At 39.9% G+C, this 18,076-nt stretch overlaps 2 protein-coding genes across 2 annotated transcripts; one reads left to right on the top strand and one right to left on the bottom strand.

Annotated features, from left to right (window-relative positions):
- Positions 1-2,076: 2,076 nt before the first annotated feature.
- ccnq (cyclin Q) lies at positions 2,077-13,573 on the bottom strand. The gene is made up of 5 exons (XM_076742171.1): positions 13,198-13,573; positions 9,984-10,167; positions 8,352-8,484; positions 7,824-8,042; positions 2,077-5,755 (listed from the first exon to the last, which is right to left on the bottom strand). The coding sequence occupies exons 1-5, from the start codon at positions 13,343-13,345 to the stop codon at positions 5,666-5,668; spliced, it is 774 nt and encodes a 257-aa protein (XP_076598286.1). The 5' UTR covers positions 13,346-13,573; the 3' UTR covers positions 2,077-5,665.
- A 745-nt stretch (positions 13,574-14,318) lies between these two features.
- Positions 14,319-17,930, top strand: cfap126 (cilia and flagella associated protein 126). Its single transcript, XM_076739927.1, has 5 exons — positions 14,319-14,388; positions 14,500-14,562; positions 14,725-14,799; positions 14,918-15,118; positions 17,580-17,930. Exons 1-5 carry the CDS (start codon positions 14,362-14,364, stop codon positions 17,928-17,930), a joined length of 717 nt encoding a protein of 238 aa, XP_076596042.1. The 5' UTR covers positions 14,319-14,361.
- Positions 17,931-18,076: the final 146 nt, after the last annotated feature.

Genomic DNA, 18,076 nt, shown 5'->3' with positions numbered 1-18,076 from the left:
GCAAAGAGAATGACAGGCAGATTTTTCCCAGCAGCTATATGAAGGAGGGAAAAAAAAAACTAGAGTTGGAGGAGAGTGACAGATGAGAAGGGAGAGAATGTGTCAGGAAGAGGAATATTGCTTGACACGTGATGTTATTGGGATGCATGCAATGTCTCTTATCCCTTGAACAGAGACAGAACGCAAGAAGAGGAGAGCAAGAAGGGAGTATGGAAGCCCATAGGAGACTATATTAAAATGACAATGCAAACTTGAAAGTGAAAATATAATTCCACAATGGCACTATAGTTTTACATTTTTGTATGTGTTACTTGGGTAAAAATTCAAATGAAAATGCAATAATCCAATACGCATTTTCATTTTCACACACTCATTGGTGTTTGATGACCATATTAAAATGAAAATAGAAAAGGTGTTTGACATGTCATTTTCAAAGCCTTAACCCCATTTAAAGTGGGCAATATTCAAATGCAATAAAAGAAACAGCACTGCCAGTTTTTTGCATTTATATTTACATTATCAACATACTCTAAGGTGGAAAAAAGAAAATGGAATCTGTCAGTCCTCTCATCAAGGAAGGTCTTCAGTGAGAACCTCATTTCCTCTGTGGTGTGCTCTCCTTGGTAAAGTCCACTCCCAGCTCTAAATCCCAGTGGATCCCCCAGTACTCAGCAGTGGCACAGACCAAGAACTTTGGCAAATCTGAGAATTATTTATTTATAATTCAGATTCTACAGCTGCACACACATCATGTCAATTAAATAGGGCCTCGAAATGGAACTAAATGTTATTCAGGCGTGTCGGATCAATAGGGCGGCACTCAAGCCCTACAGAGTCCCGTGGGGTCAGCCACTGAAACAACACCCCTTTTACAAACTTATCACGAGTAAAGGTATTTCCAGGGGCTTCATTTCTACTTTTTATACTTTTCTACTGAAGTCCTCTTACAAGGACCTGCTCCTAAACGAACAGTGGAGAAGTGACGTTCTAGAACTTAGACCTGATTTTGATTGGGACATGGTCTGGTCTGAAATTTTGTTGACTTCACATAATCCAAACCACCAACAAATCCACCTGAACTATGTTCATAGAACTTACCTGACTCCATGAAGACTGCACCTGATGGGTCTAGTGGCTGACTCCCAATGTAAACTGTGTTCTCACAGCTAGAAGGTCCTGGGTTCGATTCCCACCGGGGCCATGCCTTCGGTGCCTGCTGCTCGAGGAAAAGGGGCCTCTCTGTGTGGAGTTTGCATGTTCTCCCCGTGTTCACATGGGGTATCCTCCTTAAAAAAAAAAAAAAACAACTAAAAACATGCAAGAAGATCACCACCTGACCAATGGTGACAAAGAAAACTGGGTCCCAGGGCGCCGGTCGGATGGCAGCCCACTGCTCCTGGTCTGCCACAGAGGAAGGACTGACCAAGGATGGGTTAAACACGAAGGACAAATTTCACCAATTGCATGGCGTGTTTGCGTGTACGTGTTGTGTGACAAATAAAGGGGATTGTCCCTCTGATTCTTCTTCTTCTTCTTCTTCTTCTTCTTCTTCTTCTCTTGGTACTCTTGATATTATATTACCTGGAGTTGTCCACTGCTCATGTGATTGGAGTCAAGGAATCCAAGATTGATTCATGGGTCTCACTGGCAGGGAAACTAAAGGAGCGGATCTTTTTCTTTTCAGTTTTTCACTATTGTGGTGTCCCTTAGTTCCCATCTTCTCATTTTTATGTCTTCCATCATGGTTTATTATTTATTAATATGTACTACCTTTTTCAAAGTTTGGAAATAAAATAAAAATCTGATAAAAAAAAAAAAAAAGTGTGGAGTGTCAGATCAAGAGGGAGGGAGAGAGAACTACTTTCCTTGTAGGTTTGTAATCCACCCTGAAATTTCATGGATTGGCTCATCTCCTGGGGGTTGTCTTCGACCCATCAGAGAATCCTCAATTTGGCCTTGTTGAAATTAAATGTGCTAACAGGAGCTATGTTGACTATCCACACCTTAAAATGCACAATGGCTAACTGGACGAAAAGTGACAGCATGTGTACAACTGATTAGGGCAAATGGGGTTTTCATGTTCAGTAATGTTTAATAGTTAAACAAAATTCAGTACAATTAAATTTGCCAAAGCTGACGCTTGCAGGTTATGTTGGCTTTATTTTACCTTGCAGTACACTTGGAGGATGGAGGATTTAGCAGGAGCATTCATATTAGCAAACAGATGACGCAGGTACAGGTGAGTTGGTGAACAGGGCTTGGAATTGCCGACATCACTGCCATTTTCTCTCCCGCACCTGGTTTTACACCCTGTGAAACTAATGAATGTATAGACATGATGAGATGAAGAGTTTATGCAACATGACGTCTGTGTAGCTGTAGCATCTGAATTACAATTATACTATTCTTGGACCAAAGTTCTTGGTCTGTGCCACTGCTGAGTACTGGGGGATCCACTGGGATTTAGAGCTGGGAGTGGACTTTACCAAGGAGAGCACACCACAGAGGAAGTGAGGTTCTCACTGAAGACCTTCCTTGATGAGATGACTGACAGATTCCATTTTCTTTTTTTCCACCCTAGAGCATGTTGATATGTAAATGTAAACACAAAAGACTGGCAGTGCTGTTTCTTTTATTGCATTTGAATATTGTCCACTTTAAATGGGGTTAAGGCTTTGAAAATGACGTCAAACACCTTTTCCATTTTCATTTTAATATGGTCATCAAACACCAATGAGTGTGTGAAAATGAAAATGCGTATTGGATTATTGCATTTTCATTTGAATTTTTTCCCAAGTAACACATACAAAAATGGAAAACTATAGTGCCATTGTGGAATTACATTTTCACTTTCAAGATTGCATTGTCATTTTAATATAGTCTCCTATGGGCTTCCATACTCCCTTCTTGCTCTCCTCTTCATGCATTCTGTCTCTGTTCAAGGGATAAGAGACATTGCGTGCATCCCAATAACATCAGCAATATTCCTCTTCCTGACACATTCTCTCCCTTCTCATCGGTCACTCTGCTCCAACAAGTTTTTTCTAAGGTTTTGAAAATGAAACATCAAATGCTGTTTTCATTTTCAAGTTGTTTGAAACTTGAATTTTCATGTGATTTTGTACACTTTAGAGCCTTATGACACGTACATATAAATGCAATAGACTGGCTGTGCTGTTTTGCATATTGCGCTGTCCTTTTTACAGCAGGCTGGTTTTGAAAATGAAATGTCAATGAATAAATGGAAAATTTCAATGCTATTGTGGAATTTCATTTTCAAGTTTGTATTTTCATTTTAACATAGTCCCCTATGAGCTTCCATAAGGGAGAGAGGAAAAGGCAGAAGGAGAGACTCAGATGTGTCAGAGTTGATCATGTGACTATGACTCCTTCACCGTGGACACACACACAGAAAACAGGCAGATCTGATTTCACAAGATAAATATGAAAAGGAAAGTAAGCCAAATATTCCTCTTTTTTTTAAAAAAAAAAAAAGTTAAGTATACTAAAGATGGAAATTAAAGCATCATAAGCACCATTAACAGTACTCCTATATCTTAGCACATCCACATAACAACAATTTTTCCGATGATAAACAGCAGTGATGGCTGAGTTTGCACCACTCATATGGCTGGCAGCGTTACATATCCTTGTTAACATTGCCTCAAAACAGTCTCACTATTAAAAAATCAGGACAAGGTGTCCTCAAGTCACCTCAACACTCACTTTGTTTTCACACTCCACATAGGCTAATCATAGTTGGGGCTACCTCTCGGCTATCCGGCCTTTTGGCCCTGGGCTGTCACACTGTTTCACACTGGTGTGTTCACAGATGGGCAATTTTGAGTTTATCTACAAGTGAACCTCAGAAAAATGTAAAATTTTCAAGATTAATTTTCAGAAGTTCATGAAAAATGCCCAAATCTTTTCAAAGCCCTTAGACTTTCCTTTAACTGTGAATATTCATTTTCTTATATACTGTATAGCAAACTTGAAAGGCCTTTTAACTACTGCCTAATGCTTTTAGTGGGATGCTCTAATACACAGCAATTGTCCTGAATACTTGATATGCAGATAATTAAAATAAATCAACTTTTTCATCTTACTCCTGAAGTTATGTACAATAGGAAATACACAAAGTGAATTAAAACTCATAGTCAACAATGCAAGAAACACAAAACACACGATTTTTCATGTGTATTTGTTAAGAGGACATTTCCATGAACAATCAAATTGTCTCTGGGATGTTTAGAGTGAATTTATATAACTTAGATGGAGTAATATACTGTAAACATCTTTTTCTTTTTCACTCTGTCTCTGTTATTTCATTTCTATTACCATTACTCCAAGCAAGAATTATACTTTACTTTGCAGTGAATCATTGGAGCGAGAAAGTAACATCAATTGAAGTATAGATGGTGAATTTGGTGATTACCAGAAAAATGGCCTCTTCAGGTGGTTCATGCTCAGCACTTATGCTGTTGTATCTATTAAATTTCTTACTTCTTATAATACTTCCAGACTTTTCCAGCCTGTCTGTGACACTTAGCGAAGCTTCTTGGTTCTTAATGACAATGTAAGTCTTTAAAAGAGCTCATAAATATAGTTAATTATTTAATTTTTTTTACTTGTTTATGAAAAGGAACATAGTGCAGCGTGTTTTGATTTGTTTTAATAGCTTTTGGACAACAACGGAGCTCTATGGCACAGAGGAAGAAGACATATCAGGTTTTGATACACAGAGTAAACTTGTAAGTATTGTAAGTACATGGAAAAAAACTGCAATACGTCTTTTAACTAATTCATGAGAAGATCTCTGGGAATGGCAGCACTGCAAAACAAACAAGAGTTGATACACTGAGGGCCACTTAAGCCGCCACTATAACCACAATCAATCAAAATAATCATAAAGCCAATTAATGCATTCACATAGGAATCCATTATACAGCAATAAACAATAATTACAATGCCAAGATGAGCTCTCCATCTTAAAACCTTAGGATGCATATTGATATCTGGTACAGAAAATAAATGTTTTCTTGTTGCATGCAGATTTATGCAGCAAGGTGGTCTGGATTCTAATGAGACAATCAAGAATTAACCTCAATTACATGTTTATTACCAGTAGTACCCTAATGCACAAACATGTTAGGGTAATGCCATTCAATAGTAGGTATCTCACTGCAGTCATCGCTCATGCATTTTTTCCTATTTGTTGGAATTATTGATTGAATTATTTATAACCAGGTGATGAACTTTCCCATCCCATCAAATACATACACTGGTATTTGTTGTTAAAACACGATACGCATGGAGTGTGAAAAGATTTCGGGTGCTAAGGTGTAGGATGTGTTTCAGAGACCTGGTGCTGATGATGGATTCCAGAGCTCATTGGTACTCTGCAGGACTGACGGATCAACGACTAGAAAGACAAATGTCTCCCCACGGTGGCAGGAAACGGTAGTGCAGGTGTGTTTATGTCACAGCTCACAGACTAACTGGGGCAATACAAGCTGTTCCTCTCTGTCACACACACACCTGAACCCTGACACTTACAAGCAGAAAGCAACATATGCACAGGCACATACGTTCATGTCATGTGCACACGCACATACACACACAACTCTTGTGTGTCTTCCACGTGTGGGTCTTGTAGGTGTGTCCTTCAGATACACTTGGCCTCCATGTCATAGAGTTGAAGAAGGTCCGAGATCACAGCGTCAATGTCTGCTTTGGTCACGTCCTCACACAGCACCTACACACACAAACACGAGCACACAGCACAGACTTCAGCTCCACACCTGGCCTCAATAAACAGTGGACATCAAAGGTCCACACACTATTCCAAACGACCTAGATTTTATTGCCTTGAGGACTGAAGCAGAAAACTGTAACAAATCCTGACTTTTCCCATTTGCATTTGGATATAGTGACTTAAAAAAAACAAAGTGCTAACAAAAAACTGATTTTTGTAAACCATCCCTTGAGGCTTCAACATTGGCCTGCAAGTTCTATATTTGGCCACTCGGTGGCAATAGAAACAAGCTAACATTGACATATTACCATCTTTTAAGTCAATATGATTAACTTGATGGCATTTAGTGTCCTATTTACACATCAAGCAGACATGGAACAACATTAGCATTTTAGCAACATAGTATGAACAATTGCACCTGACGAATGTAAGTCCAATGTTCGCTTCCTTTTAGCTTCATTTTGCTCTCTGCTGACTCCTGAGAGATATATCTGGCTCTTTACCTCCTAAATGCGCTACTATGTAAAGCAGCAAGTTGCCAACTTTGTCCTGACAGTTAATGTAATGTAATCAGAGTTTTTTCATTGAAAACAGCAGCAGTCTGCAGCTACCAAAAACATCTCTAATGAGCGCAGACACAGGTAATGATTCTCTGTGGGTTCGTCTCCATGAGCAACACCCTTCACATTCTGCAGTCTACTGATCCATTGCTATGCAGTACAATGATTGCTTACTGGACTATGTCCCACCCAAAGTTTTGTTTCAATATGGATTCTGCATTTCATGGAGTACATTTAAAAAACACAATGGTGTTTCAAAATTAGACAAAACTTCTACTTGGCAACAATAATATTTTTCAAGCAACTTTCATACAAAACAAGCCCACAGTCACACAGCAGAAGTAGCCATGATTTCTGTGCTGGCAATGTTCACTTGTTAATTAACCCTTTAAATTATGTATATCCATCCAACCACTCAATTTGTGTCACTTATCCAGGGCCACTTCAGAGTGGCACCACGCTAAGGGAGGTAGTCCACATCTCTTCCCAACAACATTTCACAGCTCCTGTTGGAGGATCCCGTGGCGCTCCCAGGCCAATTGCAATATATAATGTCTCCCATGTGTTTTGGGTTTACTGGTCACTGTTTGCTGGTTCAACTTTTTCAACTTGCCACCTCGGCTTCTGTGGCTATTGCAACTACGGAAACTACAACGAGGGAGACAATACATGAGCTGATTTTACTGTATCTGAGTTTCCTGAATGATACAGCTCTTCACCAGCAGAGACAACACATGAAGAGCAAAATCAGCATCACAGTCTGATCATCTGGTGAAGGACAATAAACAACATAAATTACACTCATAGCAAAACCTGCTATGTGTTATCAAACTAACCATTTCCTCTATTTTAAGATAATCAGAATGGTTCGGACGAAGCCAGTAGCTCCATGGTGGAGCTGTGCCCTGCTGCTGCAGATTCTAAATGCCAGAATATCTCTGTCTGAAAGCACCATTACTCTTCAACTGACAGTTTAACTGCTTTCAGCCTCTACACATCAGCTGACATTCCAACTAATGAACAGGGCACACCTCAACTATCTTTGGCACTTCAGTCATTCACAGTTCTGCTGTCATTTCTGTACTGCTTAAATGACTGATCAACTGCCTCCATCTCTTCCTCAACTGATAGTTCGAATGCCATTAGTGCTTACTCATCAAATTACATTTTAACCAAGTCAATTTTGGAATTACAATCATGAGGCCAGAGACATGAATCAAACTGAATAGTAATGTTGCTCCAGGCCTGCTGGATGAGTCATCTGTTTGCGATCGTTTGCCATAACTTTATATTGGCAGTAGTATTTTTCATGCCAACAGTATTCTTATTCTCTTGTATATAATTGTTATATATAATTGTACATATATATAGTTGGTTTGTATTTTTTACTCTGTATCCTATACTCAGATTAATAAATGCACACACATACATAGCCTCCTCTGCTGGCTTGCTTTTTGTTCAGTCACCTCTCTTCAGTGTCTAATTAACACATTGCAGCAAACACACACCTGCCACCACTCTCTCTCCCCAACAGGTAGCTCCACTCCGTAGCTGTTCAGAGCCAGGTAGAGTATTGCTATGGCGATGTGTTGGGGTATGTGGTGGATGCACATGGCCCCATGGTAACAGTCTCTAAGCAACGCCCAAGAAGTCTCAGCAACGGGGGTTCGAGACCAGGCGTGGCGGTTCACGAGCGACCTCACAGACAACAGGTAGTGAAGTAAATACTGGAGGGGAAGAGACAGAAAGAAAAACACAATCTAATCATGCACATCATGTATTCTATACATGAGACAAACATCACTTCAATCTGTTTCGATTTAGGCAACAAATAAATGTGTGCAAAGATGACCAGCCAATCACAGAGCCAGTTCAGAATCACTTCAACCCAGATGGTACAACAGCTGTACACAGAAACACACTGGGACAACCATGACAACATCAGACAGTAACAGCGACAGACAAGGAGACTCAACTCTAATTAGAGGGGACAGGAATACACGCACATGCACAAACACACATATGCACACACCTACCTTGTGAGGGTGTTCAAAGGAGACGTGGAAGTTGAGCTGTCGGAGGATGAGGAGCTCACACTGCACCACACTGTCCCTCAGGTCCCAGAACTCCTTGTCACATTCTAGAGGAGCGCTGCCACTGTTGAAAAACCTACGAGGGAGGAACGAAAGGAGAGGGAAGGTGAAGAAGGCCAAAAAAAAAAAGTTTGACTCTTTTCAAAACATCCTGCTGTAAAACTCTCAATTAACCATTCCCAGGTTTCTGAGCCACTTGATGATGATCTGCACTTAACTGTACTGTCGGGTCTGAAAACTCATGCCGTCGACCATTTATCGGCCACTTTGACCAGTTAAGTTCAACCCTTGCGGACACATTCGATGACAGATACACGCCATGTGTCAAGTACCGAATACATGCAGAATTGTCTCATTTTACCAAAAGGCTTAAAGTAGAGTGGCACACTTTAAGGTATTTTCATTACTCACCTAACAGTCGAAAACCCAAAGACATTCAAGTTACAATTCTATGAAACAGAGACAAGCAGCCAATCCATGAAATGAAAAATCATTTCAATGACTAATCGATTATCAAAATTGTTGCTGATTTACGTTCGGCTCATGGATTAATCATCTAATCATTTCAGCTGTAGTGTAAAGCAAGGTCCTGTTCCAAGTGACTATCTGCAGATGAAGACTGAGATACATTCAAAAGCTGCAGAAGACGCTGGTAAGAGACTGATTAATGGCTGTTTCAAGCATCAAATACAGTCGAGCTCAACTTTTAAGCTAACATGGAGGGGAAAAAATTTGAACAGCTTGAACACAGCCCCATGAAACCTGAGCTATCTCAAACAGTTACAAAAAAAAAAAAAAAAGATTCAATAACTAATAACATTCTGATCATCAATTTTTGGTCAAGTGATTTTGAAGATTCACTGGTCCGAGCTTCCCAAATGTGATCATTTGCTGCTTTTGTCTGAGTGAATACACTGTATGTGGGTTTAAGTATGTCACCTTGGCCACTGGCCAACTGTGGTGGATATTTTTCACTATTGATTGATATTCTTTACACCTAATGATTCATCTAATGACTGAGGAAATAGGCTGATCAATAAAGAAATATTCATTCAGTATCATGTGAAAATCAAAAATTGAATTAATGCTGAAGCACCTTGTCTTAAGTTTATGATTCAGCTAAAGTGCCAAAAAAAAAAAATAAAAATCACTTGCTCCAGCTTCTCAAATGTGAATATTTCCCACTTTCTTTTGTCCTCCATGATAGCAAACAGATTTTATCTGTGTTTTGGACTGATGGTTGGACAAAACAGGTAATGTGAATACATCAATTACAGCTTTGGAAATTAATTTGCAATGAATTTGTTAGCTCTGTGATGAAAATCAATGATTGCTACACTAGAAAACCCTTCAGTTATCCAGTAACATTCAGCATTCTAAGAGCTGTGTGTGCTCACATGTGAGAGCTTTATATCTGCCATCTTTCTCATATGACTTCAATGATGTCAAATTGTTTACTTTAAAACAGTTTGTTGAGACTACGTGAAGTATTTTTGCTTCCAACAGTATGACTTAAACATGGCCATAGAGCAGTGTATACTGTAGGTAACATCCACTCCTGACCTAGCACATTACCTGTGGCTTACGTTGATGATGTCACGGGTCCTGATGTGCTGCTCCTCCACTTTTCCAGCGAGGTACACACAGCTCATGGCCACCAAGTAGGGTTCATAGGCTCTCGTGCTGACACGTTCAAAGAAACGGTGGTACAACACACACGCTGTGGCCACAGGCACTGAACGCATACCGAGCTTCACTCCTGTGCAAGGAAGAGCAAACACACTTCAAATCAAATCCAGTGTTTCATCATCTTTCAGATTCATTCACACATAATGCCATCGACTGTGATCTATTGCAGATCTATACATTTATTGAATAAGTCTGAGTCTGACAATCACACAGAGTTGCCGTATCATTTCACTTTTTATTCATTTTAATCACCATTTGATTCAGTGAAAAAAATCTGGGCAGCACAACACAAAAGTAAACCATCAATCGTGTATAAGGGAGCCTTTGAAAGAGAGTTGTGGCACTCTCTGATCTTGCAGTCACGTGGTTCATGCAGCTCTCAATTGTTTCAAACAATTCCACTCTGTCAACCTACTCAAATGGTTTCAAACAGGACAGACAGAATGAGCAGCAATTTCAGGCCAATATTAATGAACAACATGCACTGATTACTATGTGTCCTTGAATATACTACACTACTCTTCAATACAGCCTTGTTTTCTGGGGAGCAGCAGAGAGACAGCATCGGATTTTCTGTTTCATTTTGGAGCGAAGGGTCTTGCTCCCATAACGCAGGCATGTACAACAAGTGAATATCAATGAATGTCAGCAGCTGCTCAGTTTAAGTCAAGACAGAAGTTTGGTCAATCAGTGCAAAATAACCAAGGCAACCAGCTGCATCCAACAAAACATTTGATTCTATACTATATCCAGCAAGAGGGTATGTAAGTTTTTCTTTTTTGCTTCTCCAGGGAGAGAAAGATGGCAGACAGCAGGCCAGGAAAGACACACAGGTGTTCACAACAGCCATTGCATTGTTCCACCACAACAGCAGGAAGAAGAGGAGATGTGGACAGCTGACTGTGAGAGCTAAATGAACTTCACTGGATGATCACTGCGCCAAACATCTCCAGACACACACAAGAATCACAGAGTCAACTGCTGATCCACACAATGACAGCAAAAACATTCAAGTCCACACCACCAGTAATGCTACAGGTCCTTGAATGATCTGATGAGAGCATTCCAGAAGCAGACCACGTCATAGACCGAGAGGAGACCTGGTCCTGACTAGAGTCCAGCCTGTTGCTGCTGGAGAGAACTGAGACAGGTAAAGAAAGATGACACAGTGTTCAGGTCAGTACACTGAAGGACATAAATACACACTGAAGCCGGTGTTTCCCAAACATTTTCATGAGGTTGGCATTACAGATGTGAGATTACACACCTACACTCAGTGTTTAGACATTGGCTGATCTGTTATTTAGTCTCTGTATTCCAGTACAGAAGCTGAAATGAAATACTGACTGTGGACTTCAAGTGTAAACTCTCCTCTTAAATTTGTGGGTATTTTCAGATGCATCAAGGGAACCATGTAGTAATTACAGCCATTTGACAGACTGAATTTCAAAGGGACACAAGTTATTGGACAAGTTCCTATAAACCTAAATAAAATGGTCACATTTAGTTTACTTGGTTGCAGATTCTTTGAATTTGATGGTCAAACAATAAATACCCTCATGCTAAAGCTGAAAGTCTCCACTTCAAACTCTGAATCAACCTCACACCTGTAGGCTGACCAAACACCTAAAGAGAGAAAAGTGCTATCTTGAGATAATGTAAAATGAAATGATAATTCAAAAAAGTTGTTCCAACAAGCACAATGAAATGTTCTCTTTAAGCTGCACTCAACAACATCTTCACGTACACGTAAAAGTGTTTCATTATTGTTTCCGTCTAGTCAAAGCTGGGTACATTTTCAGCTCATTAAATTGCCCTGTTTACTGAGAGGTATTCCAGTTTCAGGTGTTTACACTTCTTTACACGCGAGGCTGATGGATGAGACAAAGATCTCATACCAGTGATTCCAACTTCATTCTTTGAAGACTCAAAGCATCCCCTAAGGAGCAGTGTACGTGTGCTTCTTTCAGAGAAGCCTGGAATCACCAGTATATCTTTCTTTCATTTCTGTATTATCCACATTTTATGTGTTCAATAACTGAATGAACCAAGAAACAGCCTGACTATATACAAGCTAACCATGTTATCTGGTTCAGTGAGCTACAGCTCATTGTCATCAGGTGTACTGATACAGTCAAAACTAAGTGATGCTCACTTTACAACGAATCTAATAACCCAATATAAACTTTGCATGTGCCAATAACTGCAGTGAATTTAAGGTAAGTGTACGCCAACTGACATCTGGTTTTGGTAGCTTGTGGTGAGTTGCTCACATTATTTAACTGCAAATGGACTCTAACAAGCTGTTATTTTTACAATAAACATGAACTAAAACTGGTTTCATGAGAAGTCAGCTAATTTGTTAAAATGTCAAAATTTCATTTAATCAACTCACCAGTAAGTGTGCTCCGGACAAACTGAAGCTGCATGGGGTTCAGTGCTGAGCGGACTGTTGCTCCATGATATGTTACTTCAGCAACCAACACAAGTCTGAGGGAATACTGCAACTCTCTTTCTAACTGCACTGGCATAGAGGCAAAAGCAAGAAGTGCTGCTTGGTGGATCAGATGGGTGGTGACTTTAACTGTACACCTAAAGGGTGAAGAAAACCGCGCATACAAACGATGTGCACTCTATAAGACAGAGAGGAACATTTGAGGGCACTAGCTGATGAGGATTTCCAAATTTCTAGCAGCACACCGTGTATCTCACTATTATAGAGGCCAATTTTCAGCTAGGCAAGAATTTAAAAAAAAAACCCCAGCACAATCAGACATGACAAAAATAAAAATACAATTTATTAGTCAAATTTATGAGATGGTGTGTCAAAATTATAAGTCCAAATGCTGACCTACTCCTGCTTAAGTCAAAACTGACATAGACCATAATCTTATATAAGTCAAAATTGTAAGATAGTAAGTCATGATTTTAGTTACTATCTCATAATTCTGACAAAGCAACTCCCAATTTCACCATAAATAGGTTTATTATCATGCATAGCTTTACATCTTTGTTTTTCCTGGCAGAAATGGGCTCCCGCAGTACATTCTTTATCCTGAGTAGACGAACCGTTAACACCGCTCCGCGAATTAGCTTTTACCTGTCTCCACAATGAAGCGACAGACGCGAAAATGTGTCTTTATGTCCCGAGCGGGGTCAGACTCTCCATCCCGGCTGGAGTCTCTTCTGTCCGCCACCCATAGCGGTCCGTCTTTAGCCGCAGGTACATGAGAGGACGGAGGCTCCATGGCTCATGGACCATCAGAGGAGTCGTCACGTTGTGTAGTACAAAAAGACTGACAAGAAGGTAACTAGTCACTGATATGGCCTGAGTTTAATTGTGACTTAACCTCAAACACCCGAGGCTGCAAGGTTATGCTACGAAACATGGTCGGTATATGTTCCTAAAAACTAAAAGAATGCACAAAGTTCGTTGAACGTCGTACATTCTTTCCACTTTGTTGTTAGCATAGAGCGAGTTGTTCCGGGACGGCGAAGTCATAGCCTTCCCTACTCTGACTCTGATTGGCTAGTTCTCATTACCTTCGTTCGTTGGATTGGTTATATTTAGGTATGAGGAGTGAGATTGGTTAAGATTGAAGAAAGAATATTATAGAAAGCCAATCAGAGACAGAGAAGGGCAGGCCATGCCTTTCCCATTCTGTGAAAAATGTTGCACGCTTGCAAGGTACGTTAGACTTCCGGTCATTAATAACAAAATAAATGTCATTTGTAAATCTTGTCTTTCGAGAAGAGAGAATGATTGATAGATTTTGTGCAGTTTGCAGAAATAAATAGAAGTCGTGCGAGAAAATGAAAGAATACATAAATACCATATCTAAACACGATATGCTTTCCTGAGCAAAGTCAGTCTCTCACAAGAAAAAAAAAAACGTCCGGTTTAGTCTTTCAAAGGAAAATACGTATAAGAGAACCCAGACAAGGACCAAATACAAGATAAATAAAAGCAATCGATATTAATAATGAATGAAAACACACAAATTCCATTCGGTATTTGAACAGTGGCTATGTATCCAGAAACAGTCCACAAACTCATCCATCGTTGTTTCCGGTCTATCTAACTGATTTTATCGTATAGATGCACCCAGCGTCCAGAGTGTAGTTCTTTTCCCATTAATCGTCACCCCAGAAACGGGGCTTTGTGTTGCGGTTCATATCGAGTAAAAGTCTAGAAAGATTGTGATTCTGTTGCTGTGCAACGGATCAACAAACACAGACGCGGTGGCTGTAGACAGATGCAGAGATGTCGTCCAATTACTCAGCAAACCAGGTAACATTAATATCCGCGCTCTGAAAATTGGGAATGTTAACGTTTGACATTTTGCTGTTGTGTTGTTCTCGTACATTCTGTCATAACGTAGTTTACAATTTTCATCCTCAGTATGACAGTGCTTTCAGGTCGCAGCAGCTGCAGAACTGGTGTGGGACTAAGCACTACAAAGAGGTTTGACAGTTCTGTCCTGTTCTGTCATACTAGTTGTATTTCACATTGCCTTGTAGTTTCAGGAGTAGCTGAAAACGTCATCTGAAAATCTGACAAATGAATTTAGCTGACTGTGTGTGTGTGTGTGTGTGTGTGTGTGTGTGTGTGTGTATGTATGTGTAGAGACCCACCGCACACAGGGGTCACACTACCTTCATAGCCGATGACAGAGGACATCTGCTCTCAGGGGTGTTAAAGGTGAGAACATATCAAAACTCTTGGTCTCTCTTCATTGAAAGTTCTCTTTCTGCTATGGTTAATTCCTGTATGACTCCACTCCCTTGAGTGTGTGTTTGAATGTGTGTTGATGCTACAGAGGGGCAGCGCATGGCCGGACTTTAAGGGGACCTGGGATTTACCTGCTCGTATCCCATGCCACCGCATCAACCCCACAAGTCGCTCTGTGGAGGGTCTCAACAGGCTGAAGTCCTGGGGTTTTGACCCACAGCACACTAGCAAGTCTCAGCCACATAGAGGCAGCAGAAACACTGACAGACTGCAGGATGGTGGCCAGCAGGTACGTCACAAGCTTGTTAAGAGTAAGCAACACACACAAACATACATGCATGATTGGTGTCCAGTGTTCTCCTTGAGAATATAGATAAAGCTTCTCAGTGAGTTCCTCCAATCTGTTTTGGTCCTGCCTTATCTTTTTACAAGATCTATTTCAAAAGCCCACTCTGTTTTCACAGGGTGTGACAAGCAGCAGAGACAATGTAATGTGTGTGTGTGTGTGTGTGTGTCACTCCAGAGAACGCGTCTCCACTGCTCTAGAGTCCAGTGGCGGCGTGCTTTACACCACTGCATCCAAGAATACTTTTGGCAATTTCGTGTATATAGCAGCCAAGCATCCAAACCATCTTTACTGCACATTTTATTAAAATGTAATTTGAATTTTTCATCATATTGAAAGGAAATCAAACAAATGTTAAATTTAAAGCAGGTTAAAAAAACAGAGTGGCTATGGCCAGGAGAGGAGCCAAGACAAGACAAGACAATGCTCTCTTGAACAAAAAGGTTTACAGACTGGTTTTTGAAAAAAAAAATCAGCATGTGTTACATCTCTTGGAGACAAGGTCAGCTTAGATGAAACCTATTTTACCATAATATGGAGCATAGTGCTGTGATGAGATGGACCATTCAGACATTTGATCTGAGGTTGGGGGAGTTTATTGTGCTTCTGCACCAGTGACAGCCTTGGCTCGAGGCACTCTTTTTATGGAGTGTCCCTCCGTCCCATTCTCATGAACTCCGATATCTCAGGAACACCTTGAGGGTGTTCATTCATTTTGACACACAATGATTAACTGATTTTGGTGGTCAAAGGTCACTGTGATGTCACAAAACATGTTTTTGGCCATAACTCAAAAATTATGCTAACATGCTAATTATGATAAAATTTCACACAAATGTCTCAAAGGATAAATTATTAAATTAACTTCCATTTTGCAAAAATAAAAAAATAAAATCAATAAATAAAAATAAAAATACACTTAATACCTTTGACTAATTCCATCAAAGTCCTCACTACATGTATTATATGAGTCTGGCAAGATATGAATATAAACTGAAACCCGACTGGCTGGCTGAGGCATACAACCAGGTGGGAATTCTAGCTTCTTATTTTCCTTTATTGAAATACATTGTCCTACATCTGTCATTACTTTCTTGTTCTTTCATTACACCGTTTTAAGAATTAGATGCTAAAGTCATAACAATATTCCATTTATTTCTACATCGACATGCATTTTAAAAATTCTATACAAAAAAATGTTATCACATTGTCATCAACAAACTCATTCACACATTCTTGTACAGCAGGTCCCCAAGTACCTCTGTGATCATTTTCAAGTTGGGGTCTATGTTAGCTTTGTACCTACTAAAGCAGAAAGACACAGGAAATGCAAAAATAATATGGCCACTTTAATATTTGTTTATGGGACAAATAGTAGACTGTATAATCATGGATATTTTAATATACGAAATTGTATAGCAAATATACTCTCTAGAAATTTGTATTTCCATGTAACTCCAGCTACTGAAGACCGGGCTTATGTTTGTGTGGAGAGTCAGTGGAAATTAACTAAGCTCTCTGTGTTGCAACAGCAAATTACTAACAATAAAAGCTCTTTCTCTCTTCTTATCTCTCTGCATGCAATAGTAGGCTGCAGAATGTCTGTGGTGCATATTTGTACTTCCAAAAGTGCTCCTGCTTTCTATTCAAGTTACTGTATTTTGCTGATTATATAGTCTACTAATTCTACAATAATGAAAACAAAATTGGAGACTATTGAATTTGTCTGAGTCAGTCACACAAATAGATGTCATTTTTAGAAGGTAATTTGATTGGTTGGTTTGGTGTCTTGTCCTGATAATCTGCAGTCATGACCAGCCAATAAGACTTTGTCTTTCACAAATCAAGGTTTGACCACTAAAATATCAATTCCTCTATTTTTATTGCTACTTGAATTAATATGAAAGAACTCTTTAAAGTGAGCCTATGCAACCTTTTAGAGGAAACGTCATCCATTTTCCTCTGTGAAAAGCTTGATTTCTAAGTAAGCACTACATAGTAAATAGGGAGTGATTTCAGGCACATCCTCAGAGGTTTTGGGCTACAACTTGGTCTGGTATGAACAGTAGCTAACGACTACACTATGTTTCAGCATTTCAATGGTTTTATTACAGAAGTTAACAGACTGTGTTTAATGAAATGTTCTTCTGTGATGTGGTAAAAAATAGTGTAGCAGTGGTAAAAGCAAATAAGAGGAAGACACCCAACTACTTTAGTAATATCAGTTACACAGAAACAGCTTGGCCTCCACAAAGTTTAATATATCAGCCACCATTCACTACTGGTTATACCAGACCAAATAAAGCTGAATGTGTTAATTCTTCTTTTAAGAGTTCGACTTCAGTTTGCCCTCATGTCTGTTCAGATCATCTTAGTGGCCATTGTCTGTGCTTATTCCTTTCAGACCACTGGGGATGTACAGCATGATGGTGTTGCCCCATCCTCTGCAGCTGAAGCCCAACCAGCATCTCAGAACCTCCTCATCACTGGAGGTGAGAGAAGTGCCAGCCAAAACCAGGACTCACAGGTAGCTGTGGTTGGATCCATTGGACAGCCTGCTAAAGACAGGCTGCTGAGCCAGTGCTCTGCGGCTGAAGAGAAGCCAGCTATGAAGCCTGCTGCTGGAGAGGGAACCAATAGTACGCCCAAAATTAGTAAGGGGAGACCAATGAGCAATGTGGTGGAGAACATAGCCAGCCAAGGAGCCAAATCATCCTCTAAGCAAAGACACCAAGATGCAGAACAAGACCAATGAACTACCTACAAAAATAAATGCCTTATAACTGTACCAGCTTTGATGTATCTTAGCATGGTTGATTGTACTCAGGTAGTGTCCAGCTCATGATGTTGTTTCATCAATTGAACTTTTTTATCAAGGCACAAGATTCATATGTTCAACCT

The sequence above is a fragment of the Chaetodon auriga genome, chromosome 10, assembly GCF_051107435.1.
Source record: "Chaetodon auriga isolate fChaAug3 chromosome 10, fChaAug3.hap1, whole genome shotgun sequence".
In the NCBI taxonomy this organism is placed as follows: Eukaryota; Metazoa; Chordata; class Actinopteri; order Chaetodontiformes; family Chaetodontidae; genus Chaetodon; species Chaetodon auriga.
Note: the sequence above shows the minus strand (reverse complement) of the source record. Positions and strands in the feature narration are given on the sequence as shown.

What these genes read in the sequence shown, in the direction of transcription:
- ccnq (XM_076742171.1), bottom strand. Translation starts at nt 13,345, where the DNA reads ATGGAGCCTCCGTCCTCTCATGTACCTGCGGCTAAAGACGGACCGCTA. An exon ending in TCGCTTCATTGTGGAGACAG is followed by an intron (nt 10,168 to 13,197) that starts GTAAAAGCTAAT and finishes TTCCTTGCACAG; the next exon opens with GAGTGAAGCTCGGTATGCGT. An exon ending in ATCATCAACGTAAGCCACAG is followed by an intron (nt 8,485 to 9,983) that starts GTAATGTGCTAG and finishes CCTCCCTCGTAG; the next exon opens with GTTTTTCAACAGTGGCAGCG.
- cfap126 (XM_076739927.1), top strand. Translation starts at nt 14,362, where the DNA reads ATGTCGTCCAATTACTCAGCAAACCAG. An exon ending in GGACTAAGCACTACAAAGAG is followed by an intron (nt 14,563 to 14,724) that starts GTTTGACAGTTC and finishes ATGTATGTGTAG; the next exon opens with AGACCCACCGCACACAGGGG. An exon ending in TGCTCTCAGGGGTGTTAAAG is followed by an intron (nt 14,800 to 14,917) that starts GTGAGAACATAT and finishes TTGATGCTACAG; the next exon opens with AGGGGCAGCGCATGGCCGGA.